The sequence below is a fragment of the Molothrus ater genome, chromosome 2 (genome assembly GCF_012460135.2).
Source record: "Molothrus ater isolate BHLD 08-10-18 breed brown headed cowbird chromosome 2, BPBGC_Mater_1.1, whole genome shotgun sequence".
Classification (NCBI taxonomy): domain Eukaryota; kingdom Metazoa; phylum Chordata; class Aves; order Passeriformes; family Icteridae; genus Molothrus; species Molothrus ater.
The window spans coordinates 35,357,564-35,370,496 of record NC_050479.2 but is presented as its reverse complement, the minus strand read 5'-3'; the positions used below and the strand labels follow the sequence as shown (position 1 = coordinate 35,370,496).

Genomic DNA, 12,933 nt, shown 5'->3' with positions numbered 1-12,933 from the left:
GATATGGGTCTGCAGACTGTCTTATTTCCGTGTGGTTTTGGCAGTTGTTGGGGCACCCTGACAGCCCTGTTTTAGAGTCTCTTGAAAATTAGTATTTTTTAAAATTACAGAATTGTCTTACATTTTTTGTAGTATTGAATTTGTGTGGGGATGTCTATGTACATGCAATTTAATTCTGATTAAGGACAAGTATATTTAAAAGGAAAATAATTCTTTTTAAATAGCCTCTTATCAGGACATAATAAATCTGGCTTTTTTTCCTGTTTTAGGGTCATCCACTTGCAAAGTAAACAGGCTTATGTTGTCCAAATAGGTTGGAATGCAGGCAGAACCTGCAGCTTGAGAGAAGCTTCTCTCAGCCACTGGTGTGATAAAGGAGCACCTAAGGACTGCAGGCTGGTTTCTTTGAACACGAGGGAAATTACCAGCTCCTGCTTGGTCAGGGGATTTCATTAGCACAGGGCTGCACTGTTCTCATGTCCCACAGAGATATCACTGGCATTATTCCTCTGAACTTGAGATCAGTATCTACCTCCTTACCAGGAGCAGAGGGAGAGAGAGATCTGGGGTGGTTTAAACGAGATGCAAGGAGTGCCAGAGGGGACCTCTCTGGGCATTGCAAAGCTGGTGGGTCTCCACTGCCTCCTGCCTGGGGGGCTGTGAGGCTCCAGCTGCACTGAGCTCAACCTCTCACACAAAATAAACCAGTACCTGCTGAAAACCAGGCTGAGCTGAGGTCTGCTTTCATGCTGAGTTTCATCATGGAAGTGGTGTTTCAACACTGAAAGTTGGGTGTACTGCAAACTCCATATGAAGCTGGAGTCCTAGAGGGAACAGGGCACTAATAAACTGCCTTTCACTGGAGTTGTCCCTGGATACACACAGAACCTATATTTGGTCTTGACCACTTTTGTTGAAATAAATGCTAACTATGTCTTATTTAAATGGAGATTCATTTTACACTAAGACATCTGACTTGGTGGAAATTGTACATATTTTCAAAATTAATAACAATTAAGAATTAATTGAGGAGTTTCATTTCTTCCTGCCCTGCTTCCCTCCCCGATGTATTTCAGTTTTTCTATTTGCATTTCCCATTTTGACTGAAGTGAGTGGATAGACTGAGTTGTGCCATGCACTGTTGTGTCTATACAAAACCATGTTATGTGGAAGGTGTATCTCTTGGAAATAAAACAGATAATGACCACTTATCTGTGTGTCTGCAGCCCTCATTTCTCCCTCCGTGTCTGCTTTCTTACGTCCTTGGGGCTACCTGCTACAAGCAGGTCTGTTTTAAACTTCTCTGTAATATAGGATTACACAGAATGCATATTAACAGTGGAGTCTTTAAGTGGCCACTAGGACCAAAAAATTGTCCTTTTCTTTGCAGTCACCATGGAGAGGATAGGACTGGACATCTTCTTTCATCTGCTAAATCAGGGTCCTCTGCTAAGAACCACTTTATCACAGTGATACCTGTTATTGCTTTCCTCTTCTAACTTTCCATTTTCACTTCACATCATTGCCCCTTCCCCAGTCCTGACTTCTTTTTCTCCTTTTCTTTCACTAATTTTCTTCTAAGTGAATTTCACATTAAAATGTCACTTATTCAAGAGGTGGTGCAGTAATGGAAATGAGTGACAGCACCTGTAGGCAGCATGTGAAATCCAAATGTCAGGTAGCAATGTGGTGAGAGGCCAGGAAGCAAGGGAGGCGTGGGGAGGCAGAAGAGGAAGAGAAGGTACTCTGTAGCCCCACATTTCACCTCACAGAGAAAAGCAAGGCACAATTCTTCCCAAGAGTATTTCTGGGTTTCACATTCTCTGAACATCAGAGAAAGAAAACACTGTTCTTATCTTATTTGCTGTGCCTGTGTTTGTGCAAATGTGGAATGCAGCGTGGAGATTGTTTACCCAAAGTGATGGTGTTTTGTTTCCTTGGCCTATCAGGGCCAAGTGTGTGTGTGTGTGTTGGGACTGTCGGGGGACAGTCACGAGACTCAGTTCAGGGTGTGCAGAGTGAGTGCTTGGCAGATTCAGTTTAGATGCAATGTAACATAGTGTTATATAATATAGAATAATATAATATAATAAAGTCATTAATTAGCCTTCTGAGAGGATGGAGTCAGACACATCATATCTCTCCCCTTGTCGGGGTTCCCTGCAAACACTATAGTACTCAGGCCCAAAAGAGTGCATTTTCTCTTGACTGGATTTGAACCTGTAGGCATTTTGTTTAGAGTTTATGATTAGAAGTTTTTTTGGTGGAAATTGCAGGGCTGCATATAGCTAAATTGAAGCACCTTAAGAGGGCTCCTGGAGAAGTCTTACTTAGCTTGAATTATATATGTCAGGACACCTATGTGCATACATATCACTGTAACTGGAGTTAACCTTCAAAGAACTGCAAACAATTTCTCTTCTTCATGGATGGGAAGAACCGAGTTGTTACCTGAAGAGAAGAGAAATTCATGTTGAATCATGATGGAAAGAACTATGTGTTTCAAAAAAGGTGAAATGTGGATCCTTTTTGAAGTTGCTGTGAAGAAAGAAGCTTGTATCAGTGCTAGTCCTGTGTTTCATAACTATGTAAAATATGAGTTGGTGCTGTACAACAAAGCAATCCCCTAAAAACCTGGAAATCATAATAGAAAGTCCTTTGATAGATGAAACTTGGCATCTTTTTAACATTTTTTATCTATAGCATTGCCTACAGACACTGCACCACAGCAAAATGAAGTATTTAATGCTATTTTTCCTGTGCACATACCTCACGGCTTTGACTCCAAAGCAAATTAGAAATTCACCTTGGTCACCTAAAGACCACACGGTGCTTCACATGAAACATTCTCCACCCAAAAAAAAAAAAAAGTTGATATTAGACCTAATTCATGCCTTTTCACACCCAAGCACTTGAATTATAATGCCTTTGCTCTGCTTTTGGCTGCAGAACTCCCTCCATGGTGGGGGAATGTGCTGTGCAACCTGCACCCAGTGTGAGAGCTTGTAGCTGGGACGGCAGCTGCTCTGCAAGGGCCATCCCCAATGCTTCTTGGCTCACTTGGCAGGCTAAGGGCTCCTGAGGCAGGAGACACAGGATGTGCCTGAGCCACCCCTATAGCAGAGGGAGTTTGGGAGCATTCCCCAGGCTGTGTGTGGGTCAAGGAGCACTTGGAGTGGAGGCAGAGTGAGGGTATCAGGGATGCTGGCTTCTGTGGGACAGGGCTGATGTAGGTGGAAAAAGCATATGGGGGCCTTCATGCAAGAAAATTGCTTCCTCCTTTCTTTGGGGCTCAGGGCCTCGTGATTTCAGAAGGGAAAGTGCTCAGTTATGCGGGGAAATTGGGTCAGCTGGTGTACTTTTGACAGCTCACCTTTGACTGAGATCTTTCCTCCATGTTACTGACAGAGGCTGGTCTTTTGTCATTCAGGAAATTTCCAGGGAATCATGCTGCCAATTGAATTTTTCCCCTGTACACATTGAGTAAGCCACCCCCGAGCTGACGTAACTGCCACCACCTTGCTCAGTAACAAAGTTATGGTGGAAATTGTAAAGGTCAGATGACTGCAGGATGATGAAATGAATGCAAATAGAAATGAGAAAATTTCTGAAGTGGTTGTTTGCTTTTCATGTCGCCAACCTCAGTCTTTTTGTGAACTGTTAATACTGGAAAATTATAGTGCAGTAAATAATGGTGGATATTCCAAAGTTTTTATTTCCATAAAGAGTTTGTTCCTGAGATTGTTTATCGGCCTGGCTTGAGCGGTCTGTTAAGCGTACACTCTTTAAAATACATCTTAACTTCTTAATTTGTTACTATTGTGAACTAACCTTGTGTTATTTCTTTTTTCTCATATAGTTTTCCCTACACAAAATGGAAAGGTTGCTATAGTGACTGGAGGCACTAAAGGAATTGGTTACCAAACTGTGAAGCATTTGGCAAGACTTGGCATGCATGTGATAATAGGTAAAGTCATTATTTTCTTAATATACTTTTTGTCTCATAAGTCTTTTTTTTTTTCCTTTTAAGGTGTATTTTCTTTCTTTCTTTCTCCTACATTCCCCTGACATATCCATAAGTAAGGATATGTCAGGGGAATGTAGGAGAATATTTTGCCAGTATTTACCACGAATAAAGATTGATTTTGCTTTGCAAGATCTTAAAACAAAATAGTGGATGCGATTTTTTCTGTTGGACTTGGAAGAGCTGTACTACCTTAGATAAGAAGTGAACAATAAAAAAACCTTTAAAAGATGAGCATTACAAAAGTATTTATTTTATTTAGTTCCTTGTTATTGGGGATGGGTCATGCATCAGCATTGGGGTGTACATGTTCATTAAGAGGAAAACAAATTAAAGAGTTGAAGGAGTATTACAGTGTTTAGTGGGGGATGACCTGTTATAAGGACAGAGGAAGCCCTTATAACTTTATCCATGTAAAAATTGCACATTTACTTCTCAGTTTGTCACTGTAAGAGACCTCTGTAGGCAAGACAAGAAAATAAATACCTGGAGATTCAATCGTGTCAGTCTGAGACGGATTGGGCAATTCACCTTCTGGAGGTGCCTGTTCCTCTCCATTGATAATAAAGAGTTGATTTACTCTTTAGAGTCACTCAGGTGACTGAGTTAGAGTGTGACATTTCAAGTTAGGTGAATTTCTCTATGAACTCAAAACTGTCCTGTGTGCACCATTTCTTCTTTCTACCACAGACACTATTTAGGAGACTTCCTATTTTTTAAAACTTCCTTTATTACAAATATGTATTTGTAGTAGAGGAATATGTTTACTGATATGTCTACTAAATGAGAATGTAGTATAATGAATACTTTTATGTTTAAACTGCTACATTTTCTCACTTCATCTTTCCTTAACTAGATTTTTACCTAAACCACTGTAATTTTTATTCCAGAGAGTCACTGAAGATTGTTGTTTCATTGTACACTATCAAGCTGGTAATGCCATTTTGTTCAACTTTTATACAGGATTTGCTCTCTAAGGTTCTGTACACATATCAGACCCACTCCAAACAATGGATGAGAGCACAGTAGCCATGTACTTTCAGTGTGGTGCAGTCAGTAACATTAATGGAATTGTCTTGGAATCATACAGGTGTAATGTGGAACACCACTTACTCATACGTGTTTTAATAGAGGTGTCAAACCCAAGCGTCTGCAAAGTGCAAGTAGATGCTTCTTTATGTAGCTAAATGCCAGATGTTACTAATGTAGCTAGACGTAGCTAATGATGTCAGCATTAATATTTCACTAAAATTGCTTTTCGTCTTTAAGGTGGACTGCAAAAATGTACTCTGGGAAAACAAAAAGGGTAATTTTCTTCTCTTTGCGTAGGGTCACAAAAGCATAGAACATTCTTTTTTTTCAAGATTTATTTTGTATCACTTAAACTTTAGGGTATACCATGTAACAAAATTCAGTGTGAGGTTTTTGGGAATGGGAAGGTGAGGTTTAGAATCTCTAAATAAGCTGAATTTTTTTCAACTCACGGAATCTCTAAATAAGCTGATTTTTTTTTCAACTCACAGTCACTCTGTCATAAATCTCATTCACTCACCCTCACACCCATAGTCTCATAAGCACCAAGATGTGTGAGTTCGTGTGATCTTGTGAGCATCACCTGAGTATGGGAAAAGGTCATGCCAGCTGACAGTCCTTATCCTGTGGTCCTGTGGTTCTTGATCAGAAATGACAGGCTATTTTATGGTCAGATCTGCCATAGAAGTTGTGCATTCTCCTTCTCTGGAGGTATTAACAATTCATCTGGATGTGCCCTGTGTTACAGGGAGATTGGACAGAGCTCCCTTCCAACCACTACTATTCAGTGATCTTTTATATTGCTCAGCAGCTCTCAGTACATTTTTCCTGGTCTGCAATATTTAGACTCTGTCTATAACCTATTTTTAGGCTGGGCTAACAGGAAAAATAATGGTATGGGTATTATGCTGTAACCTGGAGATGTTATCCTCCTGATGGCAGAGTTCATGGTCATCTGCTGCCAGTCTTCTGTGCTTGTGTCTTCTGTGGCCTTGACGTGCACAGCACAGGAACAGTGTCTTCTAAACATGTCTTTTGATTGTCAATAAAGGGTATCCTTTTAACACTTTGCTCTTTCTTTTGGTGCCTACAAACACAGACACTTCCATTGACTCCACAATTGTATCAATCTTACTATTTTCATTACGAATCCCTACAAATGTGAATTAATGAAATTAATTATAGGAAGCATTTGATGAGTAAGTCCTCCAGCTGATTCATTTCTTCCGAGCAAACTCTGACCTGAACACTGAGCCCTATGAGTCACAGCCATCTTCTTTGCCTGTGAAACTCTTCAGACCAAAGCAGCCCTGTCAGAAGAATGGATAGACCCAGGCACTTTTCCAGCTGCAAGATCATAAGAGTCTCAAAAGCACATTAAATGCAATGACCTTTCATTCTTGCTCATAACTGTTGGACCCAAACCTCCAACGTGTGTTTGAAATATCTGCTGGCACATTGGCATGCATTAGCACATTCTGCTTCAGGCCACGCAAGGCTCAAATAAGAGAGCAAGTGTGCTCAAGCTTTCTCCTCTAGAATTGTTTTCATCCTATGTTTGTATATAAACATGAACTTCTGTGAAAAAGGTGTGGATGGTGTGGATGTTAAGTGAATTTCGGCTTGCAAAAGAGACTTACATGTAGCTTGCAGTCAATCATGCTCAATCACTGAACGCTTGTTTCTCATTATAGGAACTGTAGCAATAAAGGATGGTATCCCTGCAGCAGGCAAATGAGTCAAGCCTGAATGTCTGATGTGAAAAATGATTCACCATTTGTGATGGATGTGATTTTGATTCTGTTTGACATTTTAGAGGAGTAAATATTTGAAACAACCTACTTTTAAATCAAATCCACCAATGGAATGAGGAAAGCAAATAAGTAGGAAGCATGTTACCTTGTGGAGCGTGAGTAGGCACTGTATGAAAAGGCTGTTTCTTCACTCAGAGCCTTTACAGCAAGTGGTTTAATCGTTCTTTTAAACCTCCTTCCTTTCCAGTCCCAGCACTGTTGCGCAAGACTCCATCCCCCACTGATGGTTTCCCTCTGCTCACCCTGCCCTCAGCCTCTCCCTGAGAAAGAGGTTTTGATGAATGCTGAAATGATGAAAGTAATTTTCTGTATATTTGTATGTTTGTTTGATAGATTTCATTGAGGCTTTCTGCCAGGCTGCTTTTCTCAGTAGCTTCACTCGCAGTCAGCAGGGCTCTTACTTCAGGAAAATCTCATGGCAAACACCAAACCCCTGCTAGGGAAAACTGATAGCTGTGATGAATCTTCACAATCCAGCATACAGGGAGTTCCGGCTCCCTCCTATGCAATTTACTTGTTGATAAATAAACTTGCAATTTCATTTTCAGAGAGAGAAAGTAAATGGCACACTGTATTCAGTAGTGACTGATATTGAAGGTAATGTTTTGTATGCACTTACAAATAAATATGCTCTTCACAATGAGGACATTGGAAATCAGCATATCCTGGAAATTTCTATGACCTCCCCCAGCCCAGGACACAAAACCCAGTATGTTCAGCTCTGGTTCAAGGTGTTTGCCACAGTTTTGTGAGTCTCAATTTAGAGTGATAAAAAAGCATAAACTATTCATATTCCTTCCATCCCTGTTCACAGCTGTTTAATTTTATGAGGATTCTGTGTGTGCATGTTAAAATTGTTGAGTCAAAAAAGGAAAGCATCAATTTGATTTTTTTCTTTATATTTTGCCCTCAGTACATTAATAAAAGAAGGCTGAGATAATGTGTTATAATATCTAATGTAGAAGTTTTGATAATTCTATCTGAAAACAGTGAATGAAAATCAAAATATTTGCATCTTTACAATGTTACACTTTTGCTTGGTATAAAACGCCAGGTTCAGGGCAGTGTAATCAATCTTTAATGTTTGAGTATATCAGTGTCACAGGTTTCTAAGACAGGCTCACACTTTGAAGGAAGCAATCTCATTATATTTATATATATGTATATATATTCAGGTGACTTATTGGAGCTATGCAATTTTGGCTTGAGCCCTGCAATTTTGGCATAAATAAATGTACTTCCATCGCCAGATTCAGCACTTCTGTGTGACCTCGGTAAGCTCTGCAGGACACGAAGCAAGAGATATTTCTGTCACCTCTTTCATTCCCATTAGTTTCCAATTTTCAAGCTGGATTCTCTGCACCATGAATCAGACAATTCTTTTATTGTATAATACTACAAAGTGACTTTCGAGGGATAATTAAATCCTATCAAGATGGTGCAATAGTTCATTTTCAAAGACAGTTTGATTTAATTTCAATTACTGGAAAATTTTATGGGTTACTTTAATAGTCTTTTTTTAATATACATGGATCTATGAGATGCTTGGGTTATATATATATATATTTTTAAGTATTTATCTTCCTAATTTCAGCCAGGTTTTTTAGGCCTGAATGAGTTCTAGAGTTAGTCAGGAAGTGTCAAAATTTTACCAACCTATTAAGAGTGGGTGATAATTTCATTTTTCTGCATGAGCATAACGGAAATGCATGCAGATTTCTTTATAATTGTAATTCAGTTCAGGTTTTATCATATCAGTGCACTGTAGTCAGGGTTATGAAATTCTCTGCTTACTGTTAATTATGCACCATACATGTGCACACAGCCACACACAGTCTTCCAAATATGTTTGAATCTTGTCAAACACTTTAGTCCCTAACTTCTGTTGGAAGACTGTCACGTCTGTGCTTGTTTTAACATATGGTGCTTTCAACAAATAATTTTATAGGAAGAACACATAATGAAGTGACAAGTGCTTCAAATTGTATCAAAATTTTCACAGTGATAAAGACTGGGGATGTGTGAAGAATTGCAGGAAGACCATAAGAAGCTGAGTGTTAAAAGGCGCATACAACTCAATGTAGATCAATATGGAGTGATGGACATGAGGAAAAATTTTAATGCCAAAAGAAGATGTGATGGATTCTGTGTTGACCATCATCACTTTGGATGTAGATCTCAGGATCAAAATAGATCATTCTGTGAAATTCAGTTGTGCTCCATAGGGTGCAAAAACCAAAACAAATATTAGAAATGGTTAGAAAATTAACAAACTAAACAGACAATATGAGTTGATTCAACTGTATGAATCCTTCGTGGGCCAGAACCATAAATACTATGTTGTGTTCTGGTCTGCCTATTTCAAAATGGTCTTAAAGGGTTTAGAGGAAAACAAGTTTTATCAGGGGGGTGGAAAAGCAAGCTTATGAGGAGCAACCAAATGGGCTTGAAGTCTTCAATCTGTTCACTGTCTCTGAAGTATATAAAATGAGTAGCTAAAAAGATACAGAGCTTAAAATAGCATGGAGATTGTTACAAACCCAGTATAAACACAGTATTAGACATCAAAAAGAAATTAAAGCAATCTAAAACAGGCCACTGTGATTGAAACCAAAATCCATCAGAAGTGTAAAAGTATTTCTGGACTAGTATGTGTGGCATAAAACCTTAAATCAACTTTGGTAAAGAAGAAGTGAAAGGTGACAAATACAGTGCTGGGCAGTTTTGGGAAAATGTTGTGCATAGGCCAGTAAGTGTGTTTTTTATATTGAAAAATAAGTCAGGCATTTTAAAAAATGTAGAGTTAAATATGTGTTATTGGAACTTTGGAAGAGTTAGTGCAGTTTCTCTAGGTGCTTGTTTAATTTATTCATTAAGCATTTATGCCTAATGCTTTGAAATATTCAACAACTGTGTGAATTAATTTAATCCTGGTTTTCAAATGTTTTTGTTAAGATTCATGCCAAAAGATTTAAAGTGGCTGGCTTGTCCTGAGATAAGAGAAAAATTTCTTGTAGTTTAGTAATAGATTAGCAGACAGAAAACAATATTGAGAAATAATTTATCAGCTTTGAGTTGGAGCAAAGATGCTTGTGGTCCCACAGACAGATGTTCAGTTCATTTATCAAAGATAGATACAGAATACAGGGTGAAGAGTGAGATGATGCATTTTGTTTAAATGTGTTTAGGATATTCAAAATTGTTTGACTATTGATGATTAAAGAATTTGAGTTTCTGACATGTAAGGAGAGGCTGAGAGAGATGTATTCAGCCTGAAAAGGACAGAAGGGTTGGAAGGATCTTTTCCAGTGCATAAGTACCTAATGGGAAAAAAAAAACACTCTTTTTTTTTCCCTTTTTTTTTTTTTTTTTACATTGTGGCTGTTCAAACACTGGCACAGGCTGCCAAGAGAAGTTGAGGAGTCTCCATCCCTGCAAACACCTGAGATCTGACTGGACATGGTCCTGGGCTACCAATTGTAGCAGAGGGTGGGACTGGGAGGTGTCCAGAGATGCCTTGTGAAATCTTAACTACTATGAAGAATAGGAAATAATCTCCCAATAGTGGATGACTGTGCTATGAAGGGATGGATAAATACAGAGTGTTAGTAAATGCAAGTACAGAATATGAGAAAAAACAGCCACACCTATGTATTTACAAGAATAGGACCTAAATTAACTGCTAGTCAAAGAGTTAAATAAATATTGTGATTTACTGCTGAAAGCTCTATGTACAACATCATCGATATTTCATGCCAGTCATAAAGGCAAATAAAATTATATTACTGAGCAGGAAAGGAGATGAAAACAGGACAGAAAGCGTCCCTCTTCCTTTATAGAAACCATTGGATCATCCTGTTGTGCATACTCAAAAGGAGTCTGGTTGAACTGGAAAAAACTTAAGAGTGATGGTTAGGAGTAGAGGATGGCTTTGTACAAGGTGGGGCATAGAACAAACATCCTTCTGCTTCCAAACAGATGACTGAGGTGTGATCATACAGTTATGAATGGTGTAGGAAGTGAAGGAGAAGTGGCCATTCCCTGTATTATTGTACACAAAGTGGAGAACATCTAATAAAATAAAAAATACAAAAACAAACAAGCTACTGAAGAATAACCTTTTAAACATAATTAGGCGTGTCATTAAATCACGGAGCCTGCTGTCCCAGGACTCTTGGGCGGTCAAGTTCTTGAATGAACTGAAAGTGCAATTAGGTGTAGTAGTGCAGGCCATGTTCATTGGGAGGATTCAGGAAATCTCTGAAACTTCCTGCTTCTGGGAGGGTGTATTGGAGAAAATCACTCCTAAACTTATTGCTGTCATGTCTTTTCCTTAAGTATCTGCTGCAGGTTATAGTTGGAAAGAGGGCACTTGTCTAGATGTATCTTGAGTTTGATAAACAGGGTCGTTCTTAACCTCTTGTTGGAACAGATGGGTAGCTGAAACCTAAGGCAATAATGAGGATTTCTTTTCTTTTTGCAAATTGACATTCTCTCCCTTGCTCATTTTTTGCTTCTTTTCTCAAAGGAATACTTACAGCAATATTTCCACCTTTCATGTAAGAAAGGCATGTATTTAATTGTGACTGTTGTGTGATGAACTCAATGACAAAAGATGTGTGGTATCTTTGGACACAAGGAAGTTTGTATCATGTTCGCAATTTATTTTTTATAGCTGGTCACATCCTTACACCTATTATTGAAATCCATGCCTTAAATGTTTTATATATGAGATGTAAGATCAGTATTCTTTTTATTGAAGATTTTACAAATTCCTTTAAAAGAAACCTTATAAATTCCTTAAAAAACCTGCTCATATTGTATTGAGTTCAAATTTCTCATCTTTGGAGATTTTGGGGGTAGTTATTCCTCTCTTTTTGGCATGTTCTATTTTTTGTGTACACTCCTAAAATCATAATCTTCCTAACACCAGCTGATAGGATTTTGTTTTCCTCTTGAGGCATTGGGTGCCCTCATAAGCCCTGTCTTCAGGCTGGTGCTTCAAATAAATCAGTTCCCCTTCGATCATAATGAGGATTATTCTACTCTGAGGAGGCATCTTGATTCAAATTTCCATTTGGAAACTTTTATATTCTGTTTCACAAAGGCATCTAACCATTATCCTTTGCAATTCCTTAATCAGATGGTATACACTTATACAGAATTGATTACTGTACCCCCAGCTTTTCCTGGTAGACACGTAAGAGTTTATGGGCACCACTTCTGAATTAGGTGGTTTGAAGTCAGCAGTGGGGAGAAGGAAGGCCCATGGGGCATGCTGCACACCCTGGAAAGCGATCCATTGTTTCAGGGAGAAACTGATCTGTAATTATGGCTCCACAGGTCAAGGGATGAGCTTTATCTCAGGTTCCCCAGGCACTGGTGACTGAGGGGGTCACCCCTGCCAGTGTCTGGGGCGTGTGGGGAGAGCTGGGAGGTGATGTGCCTGCCCTGCCACTGGGCAGCTCTGGCTCCTGCCTTCCCCCCTGGGGTTCCCTTCTCTGGGTTTATCGCGGGCTGAGGGGTGCCTTGTGCACAAGGTGGCTCTCAGGCTCCAAGCTGGAGGGGTCAGGTCTTTCTCTGGGCACCACGTGCTGGTTGCTTTGAATCTTCTTGGTGTTCATCTCCAGAAGTTTTTATTTGTCTTCATTTTGTGCTATCTTACTGAAAGCAAGGAAATTTTCTCCTTGACAGACCTAAGTAAGCAAGGGCTTTTTGGATTTGTGGGTTTATTCTCTCCAGGCAACCTTAAGCTTTACAGGCTCTATTGTTGATCAAAGACTATTTTAAATTTTTTATAATGCCCTGGAGTACATTTCCTTGAAACATCAAGATTGCAAATTCTTAGTTTTGCAAAACACCGTTTGGAAAAGCTCTTATTTCTTTATCAGGATCAGTCTTGTACATAAATTCAGTGTGTGAGTGGCAATTACTTTTTTGAAGAGATAGTCACATTCAAAGAAATTAAAAATATTGTATGAAAAATGCATATAGATGTATCAGAACCCCTTAATTAGCAATAATGTGTTTTTAGCCTATGAAGGATTTCTAAGGGCCATGCTT

At 39.0% G+C, this 12,933-nt stretch overlaps 1 protein-coding gene across 1 annotated transcript in view; it reads left to right on the top strand.

The window, feature by feature from the left end:
• The window catches only part of DHRSX (dehydrogenase/reductase X-linked), a 162,751-nt gene that overhangs the window by 34,448 nt on the left and 115,370 nt on the right, over positions 1 to 12,933 (top strand). The window contains exon 2 of the mRNA XM_036398972.1: positions 3,860 to 3,967. Coding sequence (XP_036254865.1) covers positions 3,860 to 3,967 — 108 coding nt within the window. The remainder of the gene's footprint in view (positions 1 to 3,859; positions 3,968 to 12,933) is intronic.